The 27519-nt window shown below is 43.6% G+C and overlaps 1 protein-coding gene across 2 annotated transcripts in view; it reads left to right on the top strand.

Moving 5' to 3' along the window:
* marchf8 (membrane-associated ring finger (C3HC4) 8) overlaps positions 1-27519 on the top strand; it is a 116881-nt gene that overhangs the window by 66529 nt on the left and 22833 nt on the right. Inside the window, exons 1-2 of one of the 2 annotated variants that reach the window (XM_080782621.1) lie at positions 6475-6514; positions 26425-26475. In XM_080782621.1, the coding sequence (XP_080638747.1) occupies positions 6485-6514; positions 26425-26475 (81 nt within the window). In that variant the 5' untranslated portion in view covers positions 6475-6484. Of the gene's footprint in view, positions 1-6474; positions 6515-26424; positions 26476-27519 lie in introns of those variants that run through there. The other variant, XM_080782620.1, reaches the window with a different exon arrangement.

The following is a 27519-nucleotide window of genomic DNA, read 5'->3' as shown; positions in this document are numbered from 1 at the left end:
AAACATTGACAACTGTGGCCAGTATATACAGCAGGGTCATCTGCCAAGCCATCATTTGCCTGGTGAGATTTCATGAAGGTTTTGACATGCCTGTATCTTGTGTGCAGTTGGCGTTCTGGCCTGTGGGTGGTGCTAGAGGAAAGGTCATGGGGTCACTCACATGGTAAAGGCCATATCTTCCAGTGCAGGATGCATGCATGTGCTCAGCATGCTGCATTTCAAAACAGTGCAGTTTGACAGACTTCTCCTCAGAAAGGCCTATAGAGGCTAGAGGGTCTTCAACAGTGTGTCCGGGACCCTAGGGGGTGCTCAGAGTTATGGCAGGCAAGTCTATGGACTTAAAGTTTGTTTAGATCACTTTAAACAAACATTACCTGGTGACCCTCACTTCACACAAGTGTGATTTATTTTATTTTTTTCCCCTTTTCTTACATTAGACCCCTGCTTTCTTTATAGGCCTAAACCAGTGGTTCCCAAACTTTTTCATGGGGGGGGGGGGGGGGGGGGGGGGGGGGTAGAGAGCGTTCCAGGAGGTGGAACTTGCAGCCATTATTATAAACGCCATGTGACTCCATTATTGCTCAGTGTGTTTCTGTGTACCGTCATTTCCGGACTATAAGCCCATTAAGCCGCTACTTTTTTCCCATGCTTTGAACCCTTTGAACCCTAATCTATGGATTTTTACAGATAACGCCCACTAGGCGACCTTCTAAATCTATCTCTATGGCCTCTATGCGGCTTATAGTCCAGTGTAGTCTAGTGCTGAAATTACGGTAGTGTGTACACAGAGCCGTGTAGGACGGCTTCATTCAGCTTACTGTGCTGTGGATAATGTTTCAAATCTGTCCGGGGCAAAGTCCTGCACGAGGGGTTAATGTGTAAGCTGTTTTACTGCACATGAAAGGTGCTACTGTATACATGACAGCGTTGGCAGAAGTGTTGACACAATGTAGAGAACAACTCAACAGGGGGTCTGGTGACCCCTAGAGGCCACTGTTTCCCAAACAGTGGGTCGGGGTCCATTTGTGTGTCGTGGGACACATTTTTGTGGGTATCCAGTAAATATGGCCCCTTTTCTCGTTTTCCTAAATTCCTATGTTTAAAATGTTTCAAAAGATTTAAAATAAATGTTTAAACAAACTAGTTTGTGTCCCGGGTAACCGTCTAATTTCTCTTTTGTGTCTGGAGCTGAATGGTTTAGGAACCACTGCCCGGTAGGCCGTCCTCACAGTTACGCTGTTGTTTTTTTCCTTATTACTGTGAGAGAATCATCCAGTTCGCTAAGCAACTCAAAACAATACCAACCATTTGCCATTTTGGCTACTTTTTTTGGAGGCGCTCTACCCACACGTTTAGCTGTGCTGCTCATTCCACCAACGCCTGGCTGTACCTTGTTGTGTAGAGGTGACTAATCAACGATTAAAATTATATAAATTAATCCATTTTGGGCGGGAACCCCTTTTTGGTGTTTTAAGCATTATGTAAATACATTAAGCTATTGAAAAATAGCAGATCTACAAGCTTGTAGATCTGCTATTAAAAAAATCGTGAAAATGTGAAGCAAATCTTTGAATATATATTCTTTCAGAGCAAACATTTTTAACTCAAATCTTTGCTTTTCTGGTGGGTCCCTGGAACAACATATTTTCAGATGGGGGGGGGGGGGGGGGGGTCAGCTGCCAATTACATCCTTCACATGAAAATGATTGAGAACCACTGACATAGAAACATAGGGATTTAACCCTGTGAGAACCACTGACATAGAAACATAGGGATTTAACCCTGTGAGAACCACTGACATAGAAACATAGGGATTTTCAGAAAACATTTTAGAAGACATTTTGTAGAATCGTTCCCAGGTCAAAATGGGAGGGGAGAAAGAAATCGACCAAAGTTAACTTTCTGAAGTTTTTGTGAGGAGTATACGCTGGAAGAAAGAGGAGAAACAAACAAACAAGATAAAGTCAGTGATCAAATGTAGCGTGTTCCACTCCAGGCTCTTATCTATAGTAAGTTCAGTTGTAGACGGCGAGAGGGTTAGGCTGACTTGGCGAGAGGCGTTGCTATGGAAACTGTAAACGGTCTGGGCGGGTGGTTGCTTTGATGCTGTTGGGTCCGGTTTTTAAATCTTGAGATCAGATTCTACAAAATGTCTTGTCCTGACAGTGGTTCACTGGTGTTTTTCATGTCAAGGACCTCCAGAATGTAATTGGCACAGAGTGCTGTGGCACTCGGTGCCATGCTATGAGCTTGTAGATCTTCTATTTTTCAACAGCTAATTAAGTTTCAAATAGATGTTAAAGTCGTTCAAATCTGAGGCGACACAGATGCGCAGGTCTGTGTTGATGTGTTGAGTTTCAACTCTGCTCTTCGTGGCAAATCTTTGATGTGAAGTGCTTTTGGCTGGCCGCTGAAGTGCCTGTTTTTTAAATCCCTTCTCAAAATGCATCGTTATATTTCACTCGCTATGAGAGATTCTTTTGCCTTCCCATTGAGAACAAACACAGACCACAGTTCAGAGTCTACAGAAGCAAATCTAGCACGCCCGTAGATAGCACTTCTGTAGACTTAGATAGCATTACTTTATAGTATATATGTATACTTTATATGTATAGATATTCCACTGTTACGTTCTTAACTTACGCATTTTTCATGATAATTTTTATGTATGTGATGTATTGCCATGCTTTTTGTTCTTGCTTAATGTAAATCGCTTTGGATTAAGAGCAAATGCTAAATGCCCAAATTGTAAATTGTAAGACTTTTCTGACCTCCAAAACGGTAACATCTCTAGTAATCTAGAAACCATGGATGTGAATCTAGCATAATTTGGGGGGGGTTCCTGGAAATAGTGCATATTTTTAGATGGGGGTCCGTGGCCAATTACATTACAATTTTTAGGTCTTTGACATGAAATTCTGTAGTATGAAAACCACTGACATATATAGGTTTTGTAGAATCTGGTCTTAGTCGTAAATGGGTTAATAGTAAATGTACATGCCCCTTTCAAAAAGCAAAGAATACAAGCTAGTCCTTGGTTCTCCTCTGAGACGTCACCTATGCTCCACCTTGTAAGCCCCAGCGATGCTTTTTGGTAACATTTTTATTTAATTAATTACTTAATTAATATTTTCTTTTCTGTTCTTTTTTCACCTAAACATCATGTTCATTGTTTAGTCTTGCAATGCCATTGGTCATTATATTTGCATATAAATACCCCCCACAGAGACACAAATTCACACAACTTCAAAATCTCTGGCCATTTTTAATGAAAATTAACATATGACCTTTGACCTTTAACCCAGATAAAAGTAATTAAAATGCCTATAATATATATTTTTTGTGATCATTAGTATGTCTACAACATGTAATTATTGTGAAAGATACCCCCCAAATGTAAATGATTAATTTATTATTATTATTTAAATATTTGTTTTAAAATGGCATACAATTTGCATAAACCTTTTTTCTTTTTTTTTTACATCATTTCCTCTGATAAGTCCTAGTAGTACAAAGTAGTAGTAAGGTTGAAATCTCTTTTTTGCAAGTAGAAATATATCCGGGTGTTGCAGCCAGGGTTATAAAAAACAAAGTGCTGGGTCTTGGCTAAAATATCGGGAGATCCCTCTCACTGGCTTGCATGGTTTTAGGCAGATGGGCAATAAATTCACATCAGCTGTAGAAAAAGCTACGTCAGATTTTTACATAGATGCTATGCATGGCTGTGAATGATTCCTTCGCTTATCTTAGCAGCTTTATAGATCTGCTATTTTCAAAAGATTTTTAGGCATTTGAAAACTTGGAATTGGACATGATTCTGCATATTGACTATACTTTTACTTTTTGGTTCTTTGAGTCCATTTTGATACCAATGCTTTTGTACTTAGACTCAAGTACAGTTTGAATTCTGGACTTTTACTTGTAACGGAGTATTTCTACATTGCAGTATTGGTACTTTTACTGAAGTAAAGAATGTCTGTAATTCTGTGTATATATAATACATTACTAGACGGTGTGTGATGACTGTGTTTAACTCTGTGGAGCTTCATCTTCATCTGCTCTCGGTGACTCTCACATCGCACGCACGCACGCACGCACGCACGAACGCACGCACGCACACACGCACGCATGCACTATAGGACACCTTCCTCTATCACAGGCACTATCAACAACGGTGACATGTCAACACTGTTTGTTTACGACATTACTCATAACTGTAGGAGCAGTGGTCACATTTACATACGCTGTGTGTGTGTGTGTGTGTGTGTGTGTGTGTGTGTGACACAGTGCCTGCCTTCTAGGTTTGTCCTTGATTTCCCCCCTCTCTCTCTCTGCGTGTGTGTGTGTGTGTGTGTGTGTGTGTGTGTGTGTGTGTGTGTGTGTGTGTGTGTGTGTGTGTGTGTGTGTGTGTGTGTGTGTGTGTGTGTGTGTGTGTGTGTGTGTGTGTGTGTGTGAGATAAATGGCCCTGCTGCGTGTGTGTCATCACTGCTCCATGTCTCATTGCCTGCTGGGGGTTGGAACAGGAAGGAACGACCTCCATTATGCCTGACCTTACGACCTTACGACCTCTCCTGCTCACTTACTGTAGATCACTTGTGTGTGTGTGTGTGTGTGTGTGTGTGTGTGTGTGTGTGTGCAGTAGACGGTTGGGACAGTGAGCGAGGTTTAAGTCAGGTTTAGTTCAGTAAGTCATGTTTAGTTCAGTAAGTATTGTTTAGTTCAGTAAGTCTTGTTTAGTTCAGTAAGGGGCGATTCACAGGGACCACTTGGCAGATGTTGTGGTAGTGTGAATGGTGCGTACCGTTCAGATGTTGTGGTAGTGTGAATGATGCGTACCGTTCAGATGTTGTGGTAGTGTGAATGATGCGTACCGTTCAGATGTTGTGGTAGTGTGAATGATGCGTACCGTTCAGATGTTGTGGTAGTGTGAATGATGCGTACCGTTCAGATGTTGTGGTAGTGTGAATGATGCGTACCGTTCAGATGTTGTGGTAGTGTGAATGATGCGTACCGTTCAGATGTTGTGGTAGTGTGAATGATGCTTACCGTTCCCGGGAGCGGATCGCCCAACCGTCCCCGGTACTGCATGGGGGGCGGGTCTCTGGACCGTTGAAGTGTATTCAGATACGGATCGTTCCAATGTGAATGCATGCGTATACCTAAAGAAGGAAGTGGACTGTTTATTTTAAAGAATGTGACATAATCTCTAGTCGACAAGCCAAGTGTCAAAAAAAAAACACAGCCGCTGCACGACGCGTAACACCAGCGCATTTCTCAACACCGTCCGTCTCCTGTTGAATCTGCGTATACGCGCAGCACCACGCGCGCTGATCTTATTCTGCGGACTACACGTGGCTCTTGGGCTTTGCTTGGCATAGTTTCCAAAGTAAAACAAAATAATAATGCTAAAGTAGAATCCATAGCAAACTAATATCAAACACGACACTGGAGCACGTGACATAACTGACTGACACAGTGAATAGCAGGCAGGCTGACAGTGAAGTAGTATAACGGCAAAGAGCCAAAGAGGCAATGCAATGCAGTGTGTCTGGATTTATTTGAGACAATGTCACAGAGTTGATGGTCAGTGTCCGGGCGTGCCAGCCATCAAGCACACCACAATCTGGAGGATTAAAGTGTGTTATGCAAGTGTACCCAGGTGCACTGTTGAATCTCGGGCAATGTGAATCATGGCCATCGGGGACCAGGCAACCGTATTCGGAAACGGTTCCAATTAAACGGATTCAGTCCGTCTCAGTGTGAATTGCCTATAAGTCAGGTTTAGTTCAGATGAGGTGTTTTCAGGTTAAGCTGGGTGAAGCAGGCAAAGCGAGGGGAGAGTCTATTTAAAGGACAAACCGCCTCCCCCTCATGAATTATTCAACATGCGACCGCTTGCCCCTCCCCCCGCTACCCATCAAGATCAGCTGGAGGAAGTAGTGGTAGCTGCTCGGCCAATGGGGTTACAACACTGGATTGGCTTTGTGTGTGCGCGTGTGTGTGTGTGTGTGTGTGTGTGTGTAAAGAGGGAGAGCAAGTCCGGACATGTAGCAAGCAGCCCCTCAGAGCTCTGTGTGTGTGTGTCTGTCAGTCAGTGTGTGTGTGTGTGTGTGTGTGTGTGTGTGTGTGTGTGTGAGAGAGAGAGAAATGTAGGGCATGTGTCTCGATCGCCCTCCCTCCTCCATCTCTCTCTCTCTCTCTCTCTCTCTGCATCCGTCCGTCTTTGTCTGTGGAGCTCGGTCGCCCTGGATACCAACAGACGGCTGCCATTGTCGGCGTGTTTCGCCGGCTCTTTGCTCCCCTCCTCGCCTCCGCTCGACCCGACCACCCCTCGTGGATTTACAGGAAGAAAGGGGGGCATGTGACCCCCCCCCACTGGCCCACTCCACCCCAAGAAGAACTATTGTTGTGTGAGGGGTGTGTGTGAGCGTGTGTGTGTGTGTGTGTGTGTGTGTGTGTGTGTGTGTGTTCAGGGGTCCAGCCATGAATTCGTGTTGGAAGATGAAGCTGCAGGTACAGTAGACCCACAGCAACTCCTCTTCGTTTCGTTTTGTGTCCCTGACGGTTTAATGGTGTCATTCTGTTTGTATTGGCTCTCCGGCTGCTGCGGTAATAGGTTATCAAAGTGTGTTATTGATGGTTAGTAACCAGGATGACTGATGTGTGCTCTTAGTTGTACAGTATGTGGTTGGCTGATGCACTGACGGACATCTCCTGTTGTACCTCGCTCTGTTCAGCCCCTGGTCAGGTCTTCTTAAAGCAGTGCTTCTCTCAATCTGTTCAGGCCGTGACCCACCCCCAAAAATGATCACATTTGAACTGGGGACCACCCCCAAAATAATCATGTTTGAACTGGGAACCCCCCAAAATAATCACATTTGAACTGGGACCCCCCCAAATAATCACATTTGAACTGGGGACCCCCCCCCCCCCCCCAACAATAATCACGTTTGAACTGGGACCCCCTCCAAATAATCACGTTAGAACCGGGGACCCCCCCAAATAATCACGTTTGAACTGGGAACCCCCCCAAAATAATCACATTTGAACTAGGGACCCCCCCCCCCCAATAATCACATTTGAACTAGGGACCCCCCCCCAAATAATCACATTTGAACTGTGTACCCAACACCCTGACAAGCACTTGGAATAGCAGATCTAAGCTCACAACGACTGGCACTGCGAGCCGTTGCAAGACCAGTTTTCATAGTACAGTTTGTCCATCACTTTTGTGTTGTCATCTGGACCCGTCCGAAAATCACCACCCACACGTTTTAAAGAATACTTTCAGTCATTACAACGAACACCTACTAGTCTGATGGTGTGATGGTCTGTGCAGTGCAGTGTTCTACTAGTCTGATGGTGTGATGGTCTGTGCAGTGCAGTGTTCCACTCCTTTCTAATTCTATATGCCTTTATATAGCCATGTAGTGACACCATGATACATGCTCTATGTGTGTGTATGTGATGGAGAGAGAGAGAGAGAGAGGGGAGAGGGAGGTAGAGAGAGAGAACAATAACAGAGGGGAGGTGGGGGGGTGTTATTGTTTCCTCAGAGTGGTTGGTATGTGGAGGCCTTGTGTCGCCGTGGCGATGGGCGAAGCGCTTCACTGCTGCTGCAATGACAGACAACACTCGGCAACAAATGTGTGTGTGTGCGTCCGTGCATGGCCTTCATGTGTTGTTGTGTGCACGTGCTGTTGACAAGCATGCATGTCACGCCATGTGCATGTGTTTGATTGTTTGTTTTCACGCATGCGTTGTGCTTGTTTCACTCGTATGTATGTGTGTACTGTATATGTATGTATGTATGTACTGTATGTATGTATGTATGTATGTAGAACAGCTGCAATACCGCTGGGTGACCTACTTTCAAGTGGCGCTGTTGAGCTTCATTCACACTGTGCACTATAACGATTAACAATCACCATCATTTTTCAACCACGGTCGAGATCATGGATTTCACAATGCCACGCCTTTCTGATGCATGTGTACCTATAGCGATGAGTCGATGACATCAGGGGAACAACAGTTTTCTACCTCTGGTCTGCTTTGAGGCAGGAGTCCAGAGAAGAAGGGAAGATATAACCTCATGATCAGCTCTGTAGCAGTGGCCGGCAAACTGTGTTCTTCTGGATCGGACTAGTGAAGAAACACGAGGAAGGTTGCCGTATATTAGAGGAGTCGATGGGTGGCTCTTCCAAGAGAGATTTCAATTACTATTACTGTACTTTTTACTGTACAGTACAGGAGTACAGTACAGTACTGAGTACAGTACACAGTACAGAACACCGTACGGTACAGACTACAGTACAGTAACTATCAAAATACAAGTAGTTGCACTGCTCAGTTCACACGGCTGTGATTTATTTCCCCCGCAAAACATGCTACATACAGTATGTAGTGTATTACGGTAGACCACTATACGCGCATGAGGTGTTTGTTTGCATGTTTTTGTCTGTATGCAACTATGCATATATGTATGTCTGCATGCGTACACACATACCGGTACATACAGTGTGTGTGTTTGTGTGCACACATAAGTGTCAGGTTGTGTTTGAGAGGCGTTGGAGCACAAGTGAAGGAAAGACCAATAAAGGGAGTTCAACAGAGCCAGGTACTGCACCTGTCCTGCACGTTGATGCATACGTGCACGTTGCAAGTTAAACTCAGCCAGAGTGCTGTGTGTGTGTGTGTGTGTGTGTGTGTGTGTGTGTGTGTGTGTGTGTGTGTGTGTGTGTGTGTGTGTGTGTGTGTGTGTGTGTGTGTGTGTGTGTGTGTGTGTGTGTGTGTGTGTGTGTGTGTGTGTGTGTGTGTGTGTGTGTGTGTGCACGCCCATGCTAATAGTTTACAGTTAGTTAAATATTTCTAAAACGTCACAGAGGATCACAATGTGTTGTGAGCTTGTAGATCGGTTATTCTCGCAAAACTTTAACCCACTTAATTTACGAGAAAACTAGAGATACAAGGTACATGCCTGACACCAGCGATATAACTATATATATATATATATATGGTTGTATGTTTCTATAGCTTTGCAATCAAACTGTATCTCTTTTAGTGATGCTGAACCCTACTGTCCATTTGCGTATGTGTTGCACAACATTGCATCCAGGCATGAAGGCATTACTGTGTATATCTAATCTATCTATGTTTGTTATTGCTGTGCAATATGCCACCTCTACGGCATGGCAGATTGACCTAGTTTCTTTCTGCTGCTCATCTGTGTCCTTTGTTCAGGGGCTGGGTGGGGGGTGCAGACACTGTGCATACAGGACATAACCTTTAATAATTGAATGTATACAGTGTAGGAATGGGATGGTGCACCCATGGGACATTTCTGGCTGATATCCCATATCAACATTGCTGTCATGTCCGATAACCGATATATATGTTGATATTATCTGCATAAAAACAAGCTGAAATTGTGTGCATTCTTACATACTCGTGTAAACTCGTTTACCCCTTTGATATAGATTCCACAGCAAACACTGAATGAATCGACACGACACGAAAGGTTTTTTTCAGCTTCACCTTCAAACATTTATTTTATAAAATGCGGCAGAAACCAGCAAACTCAATTTGTTATAAATCAATGCTATTGATCACCCTTTACAGTAGGCCTGCGGGTTGGTTAAACAAAAATATTGAAGCAGATAACTCCACCCGTCTCCCCCTCTCATGCAAGTATCTGATATATAAAGTCACAATACCAACTTTGGCATTTTGTGATGAGGCAGTAGTTGCTTCGTTTCTTCGTGTGTTAGACATATGGGATTCCAGTCGGATGTATAGTTTTCATGAACTGTACTTGGCTGATTGATTGCTTGATTGCACCACGCTATGAGCACAATTATTATTATTATTATAATCGCAATTATTTGTGTGACAATTTGTATTGTGAACTTAATTAATTGTGCAAGTTGTAATAATGAGTAATGGTGACAGCGCTATAGTTATGAGTCTGACCAATGCCAGGTTGGCGCCCCACAGCAACATCCGTGGCTTTGGTATCCCGCACCCTCAGTTCATACAGTTATTTGTACAAAATACGGAACTCCAAACACTGGGGTGAAGCCACCAAAGACATGGCCACAGAATACAGATACATCAAAATGTATGAATGTGTGACAGTATTTATCAAAGGCTATATACTGTAATAGCAGCGCAAACGGAGCAAGGCAGCGATTATATATTTTTGTAGCTTAGCGGCATATCGCATCATCCTTCCTACCGATGGCACTGAAACCTCTGAGCTTTGTGTCAAATCCACACGCTGGCTGCCTGCCCGGGGGGGGGGGGGGGGGGGTGAACAGACGTAAAGGTGGTGGTGTGGTGCTGGTAAGGGGGGGGATTAGTCCAGTCACATGTTGTGACGGAGCTTAAAACCTGTTGGGGGAGGGGGGGTGCAAGCCAGGAGAGGACAGGGGAGAGGATGAAACCCGGGTGATCGAGGACATTTCTTTCCCTGAATCCCTCAATATCGATGATGTTTTAATATTGTTGATAATGTCATATTGTGATGATAACACCCCCCCCCCCCAAAAAAAAAAAACAACCTAAAATAGCAACACATTTTGAGATTATATGCTGATATTTTCAAACTTTTAGTGACAATTTTCCATAATTTGCGTTTGGATATAGGCGCACCGGGAGCCCACTCACATATTCATATATACACAGTGCGCTCAGTGCATTATATCCGAACACACCCATAATATAAAATAAGTGACCAAGACCAGGAATATAAACAACACTTACAGTATGTCATGAAACCATTATTCATGATCATCACAAATCCCAGATGATATCTAGTTTCATATCACAATATGGATACGATGTGTTTCTACTTGCCAGCTGTGGAACGGGATGGGACAGGATGCAGTGTTGCCTTGTTCACTTATTATAAGCGAATTTGGGCTTGTTTTTCTGTAAAGTTGCTTGTACATATTGGTAGTTGCACGTTGTGGGTTTTTGGGGCTTGTTTCTAAAGTGTAGTTACTTATTTGGGCTTGCTGCCATTTGTTTTAAATAATTTGTATTATTATTATTATTTGAACCAGTGGTTCTCAAATATTTTAATGTCGGGGATCTCCGTACTCGTGTTGTTAGAAGTTTCATCCAAAATCATCATATCCAAATATTCCACATTATTTTCAAGATTTGTTTTTGAAAATGGCTACTTATAGATCTGCTGATTTATACAGTACATGTTTATGTTTATGTGAAGGATCCCCATTAGAGACACATGAATGAGCCTCTAGTCTTGTGTCCTATAACATTATATAGATAATAGTCGCTTCTTTTTGCGGGCTTGTTTTCCAAGACCTGGCATGGTTGCTTATGTCTCTCTCACAGAATGTGGCAACACTGCCAGTGATGGGGAGCTATAGCAGAGGAACCATGGGTGGTGGAGGATGGTGTGATGATAACAGTGACATACTGCATATTATACACCAGATGATGTGTCAGCACAGAGCTGCCTGCATGCTGGGATTATCAAAGACCTCAACCACAGCGACCATGCACTGTTTAATCTGTTGCTTACCGTCTGGCCATGAAGCACTGTGACTGTAGTTGTAGTGCCACAGCCTTAAGGCCCTGGAAGGCTGCATGGGGGGGACAGCTGCTTCTTCCTTTTTGTATTTTACACAGAGTATAGGCAGTTATTTAAGTTTTATTTTATAAAATTATTTCGCAGATCTACAAGTCGCTTTTGTAGAGCTGCTATTTTCACTAGTTTGGGCCTTCGTGCAAACGTCTAATTTCTCTTTTGGGAGCTATAAAGTTTGGGAACCACTGATTTTAAGGCGTTAAAGACACACACACACACACACACACACACTGTGTTTCCATTCAAATTTCCCTCTGGGGGGGGGGGGGGCGTCGCCCAATTAAATGTGGATAACAGGATGTCGGCCCGTTCGGTCCGCCCTCAGCCCTCCTCTTCCTGTGGGGGCGCCTCAGTTTTCATTCCCACTAACAACAATGTGCGCACTTTCTGAATGCCCCCCTCCCCCTGCTGACAGATTCAGTAACGCAGCTCTTGAGACATTAGCTCAGGACAGACCAGGTTTGCACACTTTTACCTAGGGATGTCCCGATCACGTTTTTTTTGCTCCCCGATCCGATTTGATTTGAAATGTATTTATTTTTTGCGGCTTTCTGCTTTATTTTATATTTTTTATAGAGGGACAAGGTTCAAGGTTCAAGGTTAGCTTTATTGTCCCTTGCGGGAAATTGGTTTGCAGACAGATCAATACATTCAATACAAGACTAAGATCTAAGAACAGGGCACTAGATACAGATAATTCATGACATTCAATAGTAGCAAAGTCAGCAAAAGTGCATTAGTGGGCAGTATGTGCAAAGAGGCAAGAATAAAGTGCTATCTGCTGTTCAGCAGTTGAATAGCAGCCGAGACAAAGGATAGTTTGAACCGATTAGTCAGACAGTAGGCTGACAGGAAATGGGGGAGAGACATGAGGGAGTGACATGCAGTAAAGGCAGTCGGGATCGGGAGTCGAACCTGCGGCACACTGCCAGACTCGGACTACCGGCCAAGGTGTCTGGACCGCTGAGACACGACCCAGGCCCGATCATTTGATTTTGAGTGTCTGCCGATACCGATTTTTCCTGATCCGATATTTATATTTTTATAGAACAATTGAAGCTACACTGTGTGTATCCACCCCAGCAGCAGCAGGCGGGCTCACACAGGCCCACCACATCACCAGACACGGATAAGTCTGCCACGCTTCAACTCCTAGAATCTCATCTAAGCCACTCTGTATCACACACGCCTGATGTCTGTTCATTTTCCCTTACTAAGCCTTGCAGACACACAGACATACTTAAGTGGTGCACGCAGGCACACACACACACAGTGACTACTTTATTCCCAGAGGTCAGGGCCTTGGCCCTGGGAAATGGAGGGTGACTAGAGAGACAGGTTACTGGGTGGGGTACGTGTAGCGCTGCGCAGCCAACCGAAAATATATCAAAACCGGTATCCTACTATAAATGTGCCACGTCTCTGTCTGCGTGTGTGCGTGTGTGCGTGTGGGCGTGTGTGTGTGTGTGTGTGTGCGTGCGTGTACGGTTGTAATGCACGTAACTCGTTTAGCTTCTGCCAGGCTTTTTCCTTAATTATATCTGACCTTTTCAAGAATGGAAAAATTCCGTTTATGTGGTCCTGTGAAAGATGGTGCTGTTTGCTGACATATGAAACCCTGTTTCTGTCGTCCTTGGCAGTAGAAAAGAAAAAAGAAGAAAAAAAAGTCATGACATTTTATAATTAGAAGGAAGAAAAAAGGGCCAGGGTACAACAACTTTTTTTTGTGGTTTTTCTTTTTTCTAATTATTTGTTCTGCCTCAAAATTTTTGTTTGTTGTCATGATCCCAGTTGGCTTTGTCAGGGGCTTAAAAGGTATTTAAATAGATACTTTCTGAAACGTCTATGGGGAAAATGCATGGGAAATGTCGTCGTCGTGAAACGGGTGCAGCACTGCGACGCTCTATAAGAGAGCATTGATATGAAGTCATAACATTGCCTGGGAGAGCCCTATTGGAAAGGGAGGTGAGTCGGGAGCGAGCAGACAGCTGAGCTGTGGCAGGGAAACGGAAACCAGATGAGAAATCCCAGCTATGCACAGCAACAACACTGAGCACAAAACCACAGAACAACACACCATCACATCCAGACACACCGCTGTCTGAGTTCTGGGGTGGCTGCCGCACAGTCCACAGAGAAGTCTACAGCCTGATATAGATTTCAGTACACTGTTGTTGTTGTTGTCGTCAGTTTAGTTTGTCTCAGAGGCACACTGCATAGATTTGAGGTTTCCGTAGTTGAAACACGATGTATGTACTGTAGGATGACAGTGTTTGTTGCACAGTGTTTGCATTGGTAGAATAACTAGTGACAGACTGAGAAAAACACAGAAAACAAGCAGGTGTTCAATGGAGATAAAAACCTATGTTTTTATGTTTAAAACGTAGACTGGCGGTGCTTCTAGGATCAACGGGGGAGCCAGGACTGAAAAAGATCCGCGCGAGCACAAAAATAAATGGGATTGAAGGAGAGGACGTAAAATCTAAGCATGTAATAGTAATGTCTATTAAATAGACATTTAGTAGGCTACTTTGATTTCATGTAGCCTTCTCTCTCTCTCTCTCTCTCTCTCTCTCTCTCTCTCTCTCTCTCTCTCTCTCTCTCTCTCTCAAAAAAGGCAAAAACGTCCTCTGTGAAATCTTCCTCTGTAAAATCAAAGTACTTTAATGTCCATTGTAAACCTCTATAATAGACATTAAAGTATTTAGATAATCTATGTCCTGTGCTCGGAACTTTTCTCTCTTATTTAGTGGCGTTGACTGTTCGTATAGTGTGATTGTCACATTCTACCAATGCAAACACATTGTCACATTCTACCAATGCAAACACAGTGTAACAAGCACTGTGTTTGCATTGGTAGAATGTGTCATTGTTTTTAGCAGGGGTTCTCAACCTGCTCACTGGTTTTAAACCTTGAAAAATGGGTTTTCATGAAATGGTATGTTAGTTGCATTGATCCAAGCCGGAATGCAATTGATCGATCAATTTGATCATTAAAATGAACATGCTCTGGAAATGCACGCTTCCCACCCATCTGACCACTTAACACGGCAGATGATAGACAGTCTTCTCATTGGTGGAACCAATGATGGTGATGATGACAGACAGTCTTCTCATTGGTGGAACCAATGATGGTGATGACAGACAGTCTTCTCATGAAACTGAGTCAACAGGATGAGGCTGGAGGATTAGCTCAGCAAAAACGCACACACGCACGCACTCTCTCTCTCTCTCTCTCTCTCTCTCTCTCTCTCTCTCTCTCTCTCCTCATCGCTCAGTGATTGCACCTGTATGTCTGTCCGTACAGCATACGTAGTCTAGCTATCGAGTGGCCGGCAGTAATGATTACATTCACGGATTAAAATAGTCAGTCGCCGCGACTGGATTACTCGGTTGTCAGGTCGAGCCAATCTACGAGCTTGGCTACTTTTGGTTAATTGCTTATTAAAGATTAAAGACCAATAAAGAGTATTTGAAGTGCGGTCAAAGTGGCAATGGAACACATGTTCAGAAGCATCTTCCATTGTAACCCTAATAATAAATACTAATAATACATTTTATTTATAACGCACTTTACATTTGAAGCAAATCTCAAAGTGCTACAAACAAGAGAAGAAGAATAAAATAATGCATGAGTATATAAAAGGACTAAAATAAGGACAGTTCATGCATTTTGTGGTATACTGCTAAAAGGTTTAAAAGCACACCGGGCATCTAACGGTTCAACTGGCCAAATGCCTTAAGTCTCCTTTTAAAAGCGTCCAAGTGTTAATGGTAAATGAAGCATTTATATAGCGCCTTTATCCAAGGCGCTTTACATTCACCCATTCACACACCTTTACATATATTGTGCATTACATTCACCCATTCACACACATTCACACACCTTTACATAGATTGTGCATTACATTTACCCATTCATACACACATTCACACGCATATTTTCAGCATTTTTTTGCCTCCGAATAGCAGTGATGTGAATGAATGCCAGTATGGTATAATCAGAGCATGCTTTATTAAGGTATTATAATGGTATATTAATTAGGACCATGCTGGATGGCTGCAATGTGTTTTTTATCCTTGATGTGTGTCTCAGTGAAAACATAATTTCATGAAATAAATCAAAGAACAGAGAGTTATGGTGACAACCGGGCCTAAGCAAAACAAGAGGTGTGTGTGTGTGTGTGTGTGTGTGTGTGTGTGTGTGTGTGCACATGTGTGTGTGTGTGTGTGTGTGTGTGTGTGTGCTTTGTCAAACAGAAATATCCTTATTAGCTGCTGATTCTCAGGTTGAGCTCTTGACGTGAAGTCATTATTTCTGTGTGCGACAACAAGTCAAGTCGTAGATAACTAGTCCAGCACAGTGTTTCCTAATGATACACACACACACACACACACACACACACTGAGAGGTCATCTTAGCGCTGACGTCCTGGAGACTTATAGGTTCTGTGGCTGCTAATAGGGGACTATTTTAGAACGTGTCACTAAAGCCACATGCTGCGGTCCAGCAGTGTGACAGTGGGTCCGTCACGGGCGAGAAGTGGCCGTATAGCTGAGCGGGTATAGAGATGTCTGTACTGTAGTGTCTCTGAGCAAATGGACGGCTTCATGGATAGCCTCAGCAACCTTACAGGCGTATGCAAAGGCTAAACTTGAGTAACTTAGATAGCATTTAATGTAGACATAGAGCACTCTATGGTGTATACGTATAGTTTCATTATATAGATATATGCGTCGCAGTCCCGCCCCCCTACCAGGGCCCAGGAAATGATTCCCCATTCATTTTCCTCAAAAAGTATTTATTTAAAGACCTTTTAAGCGTTGTACAAAGCCAACTCGAGTTGTGAGAAATCATGACAACAAAAAATTTTCTTCTTTGTAATTATTAGTTTGGTCCAAAATATTGTGTTTATTGTCATGATGTCTCACAACTCGAGTTGGCTTTGTACGACGCTTAAAAAATAAATACCATTACTTTCGACGACAACCCCCCCCCCCCTATTTTCTCTGAATCTACACTGCTTCGGTGCAGATTGATCAGATGTTCTGTTCTAATTTTTGACTTCATGATGCATCTCTGTTACAATTTTAACCCTTCTAAAGAGAGTTCAGACGTACTAGCGCGATGTAGTAAAATGGAAGCTTTCGCTTCACGTTTTTTTTGGGGGGGAAAGGAAAGGCACGCGTTTTCAGAATAAAATCTCCCTCATCTGTTGCACTGCACTGTTGCACTGTCTGCATACTCTAGCACCTTTTATTCTGAAAGATTCAGGCGGCACCAGAACTGTTAACACCTCTCATATTGACTCAGCGAGACACGTTGCCAGTTCAAACGACTCATTTCCAGCACACCGGGGCAGAGTTTTCGTGTCTATTTATGTATTTAGAGTAGCCAATTATTGATGTTGTTTTTTCTACCAGTTTGGTCGTTGAGCCGTTTGTACAGACTGCTGTCGGCGATCACCTGCCTGCCAGCAGTGGTGGAAAGTAACTGATTACATTTTACTCAAGTAACATTTTGAGGTACATTTACTTTACTGGAGTATATCCAATTTTAAGTACTTTTACTTTACTTTTACTCAACTAAATAGCTGATCTACAAGCCCACGTGTAGAGTCTTCTATTTTCAAAAGATTTTTTTATACATTTGAAAAGCAGAGCATTTTATGAAGGGCTCTAAAAAACCCAATTTGACTCCCTGCCAGTTCCTCTTCACAACACTGGCTGGAATCAGTTCTCATCATATATACTGTCCTTAAGGGTCGGGCTGTTCCCTGCAGGCGCCAGGCTGTTGAAGGGTGATGCGTTCAGTTTAGAGTTGATTTTGACAGCAGATTTTGTCTTTGTCATTTAGTTTTAGTCATCTGAAATGTTTTTAGTTTTAGTTGACTAAACCTACAGTCGACTTTGTCGACTAAAATGTATTTTGGCAGGCCTTGATGGAGTTTTAATGGCAAATTTTACACCTAGTTGTATGCTGAAAATTGCCGATCATACAAGCTCACAACGCGTCTCAGCGCGACGGGTTGTGAGCTTGTTGGTCTGCTATTTTCGGAGCGCAACACCCGAGCACAACCAAACATAACATGACTTGTCTTTTGGTTCTACTGGATCTCTTCTACACTAGTCCCTCCCTTATATTTTAGTTTAGTTTTTAATATCTGTTGTGACAAAATTGCCAATATATCTAGTCTATAGTTTTAATCATCATAGCTTGGTTTTTAGTATAGTTTTCGTCAGTGGGAAATGGTTAGTCGACAAACAGTTTTCATCATAGTTTCGGCTAAATCAACACTGGTTCAGTTCACACATCCTGGACGTGGCTGGTTATCGTGTGCTTGGGCTGTTTCCTCAGCGTCAGAAAGCTTTCACCTTGTAGCTCTGAAGCAGCATGCCCATGTATAGGAAATGGAACCTGGCCCGAGCATCTATTTACACTGGAGTGGGATCGAGGCGCGCGATTGGCCGTGAAGCCGCGGCGAGGTTAATTGAGTCTCTGTGCAGAGTGTCTGAAGAGGCCATAAGGGTCAGGTGACTGGACTGAGGGGAGCTGAGGGATCTGAGGCGAGGCGAGGGGAGCTGAGGCGAGACGAGGCGAGGGGATCTGAGGCCATGTTTGTGTAACGCGAACTGCATGAAGCAGTCTGAGGTAACAGACAGACGCCGCTGTCTGGGTCCTGCATGGTTTAACGGTTGAGACTCAGGGCTCTATACTTGTATCTCTTCAGTTTTCTGTTATTGTGGGGAAGGCTTTCGCAGGGGAATCGAGCTGTATCGATAAGCTATACTTTTAATGTCCCCCCCATAAGCTCGTAGATTGGCTATTTTCCTGTGAAAAGCCTTCCCCACAATACGGAGGTTCAGTTATATAAGCAGAGGTTCTCAAAGTGGGGTCCCAGTGACCACCAGAAGGTGTCGTGAAGTGGTTTCATCATGGGGGGGGGGGGGGGGGGGGGGGATTGGTGCTCAACCTTTTTCATGTCAAGGACCGCCATAATTATGTGTATTTGGCTGCGGACCCCCATCTGAAAATATGATGTTCCAGGGACCCCCCCCACAGAAGCAAAGATTGTAGTTGAAAACGTTCGCTCTGAAAGAATATAAAGATTAGCGCCACATTTTCACGATTTTTCAAAAATAGCAGACCTACAAGCTCGTAAGTGCGAGGGCCTAAATAATATATTAGAAGCTTTTTTATCAAGAATTGACAACTATGTATAGATCCTGGCTTTATACAGTTCACGACATCCAGCATATTGCCTGTCAGTTTTGTAACATCCATTCAATTCGTTTTTTCATTTTACAACAAAGAAGAGGAGAACAGCTATTTATTTGTTATTTGGAACCTTGACCTGTTGCACAGAAATCCCATTTGTTGCTCATTTTGTGTGTGTGTGTGTGTGTGTGTGTGTGTGTGTGTGTGTGTGTGTGTGTGTGTGTGTGTGTGTGTGTGTGTGTGTGTGTGTGTGTGTGTGTGTGTGTGTGTGTGTGTGTGTGTGTGTGTGTGTGTGTGTGTGTGTGTGTGTGTGTGTGTGTGTGTGTGCGTGCGTGCGTGCGTGCGTGCGTGCGTGCGTGTGCGTGTGTGAGAAACAGATGGCACTCGCTGACTTCAGATGTGATTCCAGTGGTTGAAGAAGTACTCCCAGTTTTACTTAAGTAAAAGTATAGCAAAACCACAATGTATAGAAATATCCTACAGTTTTATCCTACCCTTTTGGTGTTCTAAGCATTATGTTATGCTTTAGCAATTGAAAAATAGCAGATCTACAAGCTTGCAGGTCTGCTATTTTTGAAAAATCGTGAAAATGTGGCACAAATGTTTGAATATATTCTTTCAGAGCGTTCGTTTTTAGCTCAAATCTTTGCTTCTGGGGGCCTCCCTGGTTACAACCTATTTTCAGATGGGGGTCGACGGACAAATGCATATAATTCTAGGGGGCCTTGACATTAAATAGTTTGAGTACCACTGACATAGAAACATAGGGTTTTTCAGAAAACTATCTAGTTTAGAAGGCATTTGTAGAATCGAGCTCGGGTCAAAATGGGCTAGCTGAGTAAAATGTACGTATAGTTACTTTCAGTCTGGAGGAAGGCTTTGTTGTGAATGCATTCAATTACCATAGTAACCACTAACCAGATTATAAACCATATGCGTGTCCAGATGTTCCGTTATAATTATCATTGTTATACAGGTGTGCATAATGCCACATTTTCACGATCTGTTGATCCTGATGAGGCTTCGTATAAGCTCAAATGAAACTAATTGGTTAGCGGAGGAGTGTTCGCTCTAAGTCGAGTACCATTTAAACCCTATATTCAGTTGGCATTTTATTTCCTATAATGACCTTCCCCGAAATAGGAATGCCATGTTGAAGGTGATCGGTGAACGCATTGGCTGGCATGATTAAAACGGTGTCATGACCATAAATCGTCGTAAAAGTGAAATAACAGTTATATATGGATATGTAATACATATATCGGCCGGCCCAACGTGGCTCTACTTTGAATGCATACATGCGCCCAGAGAGATGCTGGTGGATTTGTGTGAAATCAAGCGATAATCTAACCACCCGGCTCGCCTGGAACCGACTGGCTTTGATTAGGATTAGGTGGGCGGCTGTGTCTCAGGAGGTAGAGCAGGTCTTCCGATGATTCCTTGGGTCGGCGGTTCGAATCCCGACTCTTCCTGTCTACATGTCGAAGTGTCCTTGGGCAAGACACTGAACCCTACATTGCCTCCAATGAGTTGGTCGGTGTGAGTTTGCCACCATTGGTGTGTGAATGAATGTGGGAAGTGAGGACGCTGGCGTCGACTGTTCGCCGCTTTAAATCGCTTTGAGCCCTTGGGAAAAGCGCTATAAAAATGCCATTCATTATTCATTATAGGAAATACGGAAAGGCAGAGGTGTCTGATGTGGCATTTTTTTGTACGTTGTCCGACTATTACTAACCCTAACCCTAACTCTAACCCTACCTCAGTCTTAACCGGCCCGTCAGTCCCGACTCCCCGTCCCTAACCTCATCGGTCTTAACCAGCCATGTAAGTCAGTTTCACAAAGGTTTTGCTTCAATTTTTGTTTTTCCTAATCGCAGTGGAGAATACATGCAGTCGGCTCCAGGCGAGCCTGCTGGCTGGATTGTATTGGAGTGACTAGGCCTCACACAGGGCCAGGCTGCAGGTTGTATGGATGTTATCAACTCCTGGGTCTGTTAAGAGAGACCCGTCCCGGAGAGACCGAGTGGAACCCGAACCCTCTCCTTTTGACAGAATAATGCATGAGACCCGGAGAGAAGAAGAACTTATTATAGTCCCTCTGTCACCGAGAAGATGGAGGTGATGACTCTTCTCTTTAGAGAAAGAGAGAGAGAGAGAGGGTGTTAGAATAGATAATAACCCAGAGAGAGAGAGAGAGAGAGAGAGAGAGAGAGAGAGAGCGTTAGATAATAGAGAGAGAGAAGCGTTGAGGTCGTCCACATTGAGTGTGAGGAAGAGCCACTTACAGTACGATGGTTTGCAGAAGAATGTCTTTTGTGTTATTTGTCAGGTGCAGGATTCACACAATGTCTGTCAGAGTAGGCCGTTCTCTTATGCATTTTATGTATCTGCTGAATGACAGTAAAGCTATCTATCTATCTATTGTGTAATAAAAACTTAACAAAAGATACCTTCTGAACTCAGTTTAAATTCAGTTACTGTTGGTAACGAGGGTTGGTTTTAGGGTAACCCAGCTGAAACTAAGAGCATTTGGTACATGCATATCATTTCGTTTCGTTTGTTTTAGTTGGTTTTGTAAACACACAATACCGTTTTAGTTAGTTATAGTTTTTCTTTTTAGTTCATTTAACGAAAATGATTTATTTTTATTTTTCGCTTAACTATAGGCATATATCCTTGGTCATTAGTGGTATCGTTATTTTGTCATTATTTACACCCAGGGGTCCTATAGGAGAAAGCCAGGAGGTCCCCAGCTAAATTAGCCCAACGTTATACCAAAGTGGTTATACTTATTGTGATGTTAACACATTTGGCTGGGGACCCCCTGTAACCCCTCACCAGGACCCCCACTGGGGACCCCCAGGAACCCTTCACAAGGACCCCCACTGGGGGTCAGAGAACCACTGGTATGTATGTGATAATGTATAGTGAAGAGCAGCTAATTATTGATAATGAAACGCACATTGTCTTTGTACACTAATTCGTTATAAGTAGCTAGCAGATAAGAGGTTAATGGGGGTGTCCAGCTTAAGTGTGTGTGTGTGTGTGTGTGTGTGTGTGTGTGTGTGCGTGTGTGCGTGTGTGCGCGTGCGCGATGCACCACTTTTAGATTGGGTCAACAGCAGGTTGAATTGCTTATTTAATCACTTAAAGGCTTAAATCCTAAACTTCAGTCGACTGGAGTTCCCCAGGGCTCTGTATTAGGTTCACTCATGTTTTCCGTCATTGACTGCCAGATTTATTTCTGGCTGCGTTCAGCTACTGCCAGCCTTTTTCCTTTTTTTAATAGACCTTTTCACAGGCGAAAACACCTGCTCCACTTCGCGCTGCGGCCTCTGGGCGCGTCGCAGACGTGTGCCGCACAGCATCCATCCAACCGCTTATCCGTACTCTGGTAGCGGGGGGCAACAGCTCCACCAGAGAGCTCCGGACTTCCCTCTCCAGAGCAACATTAGTAACTTCCTCCTGGGGGATCCCGAGGCCAGTGAATCTATGTAATCCCTCCATCTGCGCCTTGGAGGGGTCTCCTCCCAGTGGGACGTGGTCCTTGGTCTGCCCCGGGGTCTCCTCCCAATGGGACGTGGTCCTTGGTCTGCCCCGGGGTCTCCTCCCAATGGGACGTGGTCCTTGGTCTGCCCCGGGGTCTCCTCCCAGTGGGATGTGGTCCTTGGTGTATGTACGTATGGGGAAAATCACACATTTTTGATTAGAAAAGTGCGAGTGACATTTCAGATGGGGCCAGGATGTAGATACCACCAGAGGGACGCATAGGATGTCATGGTTTGGTGACATGAACGCGGATAGCACGCACGACACACAGGGGGGTTTCTGGGTATTCGACAGATAAGACTTCCCCTCAATGCTGCATCAGATAGTTAGTGTGTGTGTGTGTGTGTGTGTGTGTGTGTGTGTGTGTGTGTGTGTGTGTGTGTGTGTGTGTGTGTGTGTGTGTGGGGAAACAGATCGATATTATCATATCGTCACTGTCGGATGCATGAAAAGGAACATGCGTGTGTGAGTGTGTTTACCAATGTAATCACTGAGTTTGCAGATAAGAACATGTCTCTGAGGGGTGTGCGTGCGTGTGACCGAAGTAAGACAGATAAAGTTATGGAAACTCTCTTACCACATACAGTAGATCTGAGAGATACAAGTTATTAAGACATGAACAGCATATCCTGTGTGTGTACGCACGTATGTGCGTGCGTGTGTGTGTGAGAGAGAAAAAGAGGAAGCCAATGCACTTGATATGCCTTATATCGTTGCGGAACTTGCGGTTAGACAGAAACCATTATTGTTTTATTAAGGCCTACTTAAATCATCTATTTTCTAAATTTGGCAAATTGAAAACTGGGACAGTTTTGTAGTGAACGTTGAAAACCGGGAAATATTATTAGTGTCTCAGAGATATTTGTCTGGACTCGAGTCGGGACACACAGCTTGAAACCAGGACAATCATATCTCCCTAGTCTGTGGCTTTTATAAATATAGAACAGAAAGAGCTTGTGACTAAATAGTTCCTATACGTCTGGTCCATTGGAGCACAGGTTGCTTTAAGGTTTTACATTTTACATTAACCGAAAGGTTAAGGTTTGTGTCTTCATGCTGTGTGTACACGTGTGTGTGACTGTGTGTGCGTGCGCTATAGGTTCTCATGGATCACTGGGTTTTCAAGATTAATTTGATCCATGTTTGGATTAGGAGAGTCTATGCGTCTGTCACTTTAAGAACTATAAGACTGCTTCCAACCCACAGACAGACAGACAGACAGACAGACAGACAGACAGACAGACAGTTAAATGGGGTATAATTGAGCTGACAGACAACATCCTTGGGAGATGCTTGGTTTCCATGGTGATGAGAGCTCTCTGAGTGACCCACTGTAACATTTCCGTGTCTACCACATCCGTGGGGGGAGGGGGGGGGGGGGGGGGGGCTGAGAGAGAGAGAGAGAGAGAGAGAGAGAGAGAGAGAGAGAGATAAGGGGATATGGAATAAATCGTCTGATTCTTTAAAACATATATCTCAATCACTTGAGCAGGCTCACATTTAGCCAAACATTAAGCCAAAAAAGAAATAGCAGATCTGCGAGCTCAAATGCAGCCGCACTGCGATATGTTTTAAGCTTGTAGATCTGTTATTTGCGGCGAAGAGATCTGGTGTAGACGGTCACCTAGAATAGTTCAGTTCACTTTAGTTTATTTTCAGCACTTTTGGAAATACATGTCCATGTAATAATGGACATCATGTGCATTTAGAGCAAGGCACAAGTTGTCAAGTCCATTTGACATAATAAGGCCCAAGATGTCTATAATAAGGGGAACGGGGAGAAGCATTAATGCTTATCGAGCCTCTACCCCTGGCTCCGTTTGCATAAATAAATGACATTGTCACAGTGTTTACAGCACACTTTAGGAATACATAATTAACATGTTTGTGCACGCACGCACGCACGCACGCACGCACGCACTCCATACCCGCACATTTGGACCTGTTAACCAATTTAGATCTGAGGCAGATTCTACAAATCCTATTAATAATTTAGCGGACTGTCTGTCAGTCAGTCAGAGTACTTCCTTAGCATAGAGCAAGACAGCTGCTCGCTTTCTCCACCATCTCACAACGCCACGACGCACGGACCGCCTCACGGAACCTAGCGCCGCACAGCCCTGTCCTCCAACCTCAATCTGCCCTGCATTACACACGCCAAACATTCTAACAATCATCTTAATTAAATTAATTTGCGTTTGAATCGAACGCCAAGGACTTAATTAACTTCTTTGTCATGAACTCCCAGGGCGCCAATAACTTGTTTAACGTGTTACTGTGCTTTGTATAATCGTCTCGCTTATATATTTACTGTACTGCTCTGTGGCAAGATGGTGGCGCGCACACAAAGCTGGAGCTGCCAGTCCTTTATAGCCCTAATTGTTCAGATTGAGCTGGATTGAACAAATCGACTGTTACCGATGTTAACGGCTCAATCCTAAATGCAGTGTGTGTGTGTGTGTGTGTGTGTGTGTGTGTGTGTGTGTGTGTGTGTGTGTGTGTGTGTGTGCGTGTGTATCTGTGTGTGCCTGTGCCACCCCCCCCCCCCCCCCCCCGTATGGACCGATTGTCCTTCACGCCGTGCGCCATCAGACCGAGTGTGAACGCAGCAGGACGTAATTATGACTGATGGCTCGTTAATGTATGAAAGGACAGCTTTAATTACCAGAATGGACTAACACCCGCACACACACACACACACACACACACACACCCACACACACACACACACACGTGCACACACGCACACACATAGCGGAACTCTTACATCAGCGCTGTTGTAAAAGAAGCCCTGTGTGTTCTGTTCTAATGACTCAAACTCTGCTCAGGAAGAGTAATACGTTACTCATTATACTCTGTTGTGTTAACACATCGATCAATTGTCAGGTAATAATTAATTAATTATTCTGCCGCCACCACCACCGCTGTTTTTCAACGTTATTTTGTCCACCCACAGAACCCACGATGTGTCCAGGATTAGTGCTGCTACCGTTCTTGCTCAAACGTGACCCTCGATTCTCTTCCACGAGAATTGAGATCATGATTCTCCCACGGTTCTATTTATTTTACCGTGAAAATATATATTGTCTTTAGTCTGTAGTTGCTGAACATTACTACATTCAAAATGGGGCAACTGGAGCCAAGCCAACATCAAAGTGCTTCACTTAAACCTCCCTAAAACCATTCTGGGCGGGAACCCCTTTTGGTGTCTTACCCCCTCAGGCCGGGAACCCATATTTGGGTTCTGTACAGTATGTACAGTATTCAAAAATTACAAAAAATTGATGCTGCTATATAAATATTTGAAGTTTTTCAGAAAACTTAGGTCAGGCTTTAGAAGGCGTTTTTAGAATCGGCCGTAGGCCTAAATGGGTTAAAGTCTCTCTCTTGTAGCAAAAGTATAACTAAAATGAATTGGACAGCCAACTAGTGCTGCACCATTCTTGCTCAAATGTAGAAATGAGATCGCAAAGGGTGTCTGAATCTAGATTGCGATCTTTTTTCGGGTTAATTGTGCTGCACTATATCCAGGATGTACATACAAAAGGCTGTCTGGAGACATTTTGTAAACGTGATCATTGATTCTTAATTTTTGGGTCGTTATGGGTCCTTGACATGAACATTGACATTTTAAATTGTAGTACAGTATCTACTGGCTACAGGAGAAAGTCATAATATTTCAGTGTTTTATTGGGGCGATGTACACGCAGATCCGAAGGTCCGACATGTGGGAATCACCCATCGATCCCGACAATGCGTTGGTTCGGACATGCGTTGTGCCGTGCTTGCGGTTAGGGCAGTGAAACCCTTACGGGTGCACTTGTCTCCTTTTGTACACTCTGTGTTAAGGGTCGTTCACATCAAGCACTATAACTATAAAAAATATACTGTTATAGGGCATCAAATCGGTGTCGTGACATGAGGCATATATCCTTGAGATGAAAATAGGTTGAGCATCGCTGAACCACAGCATATATAAATCCAGTCTCTCTCTCTCTCTAACGTGTGTCTTTCTGTCTTTCTGTGTGCTCTGTCTTCCAGAATGAGAAGCCTCTGGGTCACTCTGCTAGCAGGTCCAGCAATATCTCCAAGGTAAGAACTAAGAAAAAAAAAGTGAAATAGCTTCGGCGAAGTGTAAAGTGTTACAGGGCTTAAATGTTTGACCTCACCCCTCTCTCTCTCTCTCTCTCTCTCTCTCTCTCTCTCTCTCTCTCTCTATCTCTGTCTCTCTCTGTCTCTGTGCTGAATCTGTCTCTCAGGTCAGAATTCACGTTCACCTGAGCAGCACTGAGCCTCTTAGAGGATAAAAACACACACACGCACGCACGCACGCGCTCTAATAGACTAGACGTCACAGTTCAGTGCCACCGCGGCGCGGCCAGGTTTTCAGCAGTAACAACAACAGGATGTGGATCATGTGGTTATACGTGTAGCTGTCTTACAAAGACAAACAACTGACTTAAGGTTTTCCTGCAATGTTATTGGCTACTGTCAATCTCAAAATCTCAAAAAAGAAAGACCTCACAGACACTCTAGTGTTGACTGAAGAATGTGTTTAAAAATGTTTCAACTGGTCAGCCAAATGAGACATCGCAATATAAGTGATATACAATTATACTAATTGTATGTAATTATACTAATTGTATATCCGTTCTTGAGGTAATTGTTATTTATCCCCCAAAATCACGAAGAATAATTTGATCTTTTGGGATTCACAAATAAGTTAAATGTGTCCAAAATTGGAGTTGCTGCACTTAAAAAACTTAAAAAACTGGTCGTTTTAACCCATACATGAGCAATTGGCGGCCCGGGGGCCACATGTGGCCCTCAGCTTGCAGATCAGGATTCCAATTCAAATATAGCAAAACAATTATTCAGGATTTCAATTCAAATATAGTAAAAATAAAGGGAAGCTCCGCACAATCAATGTATTTATTTAGCAAGGTCTACTGACCTTCTTCTTCTTTTTACATTTTTGTCTAATTCAAATATAGTAAAAATAGCTGATCTACAAGCTTTTGAGCTTGTAGATCGGTTATTTTATTTTTAGTAGTATCGGCAATTCTTTTGGCTTTCACCTTTATTTTATATATATGTATATAATTTTTTTATGGAGGGACAGACAGTAGGCTGACA

Source organism: Protomyctophum bolini (genome assembly GCF_963924005.1).
Source record: "Protomyctophum bolini genome assembly, chromosome: 14".
NCBI classification, from domain to species: domain Eukaryota; kingdom Metazoa; phylum Chordata; class Actinopteri; order Myctophiformes; family Myctophidae; genus Protomyctophum; species Protomyctophum bolini.
The sequence above is the reverse complement of the archived record's forward strand: the minus strand, read 5'-3'. Positions and strand labels throughout refer to the sequence as shown.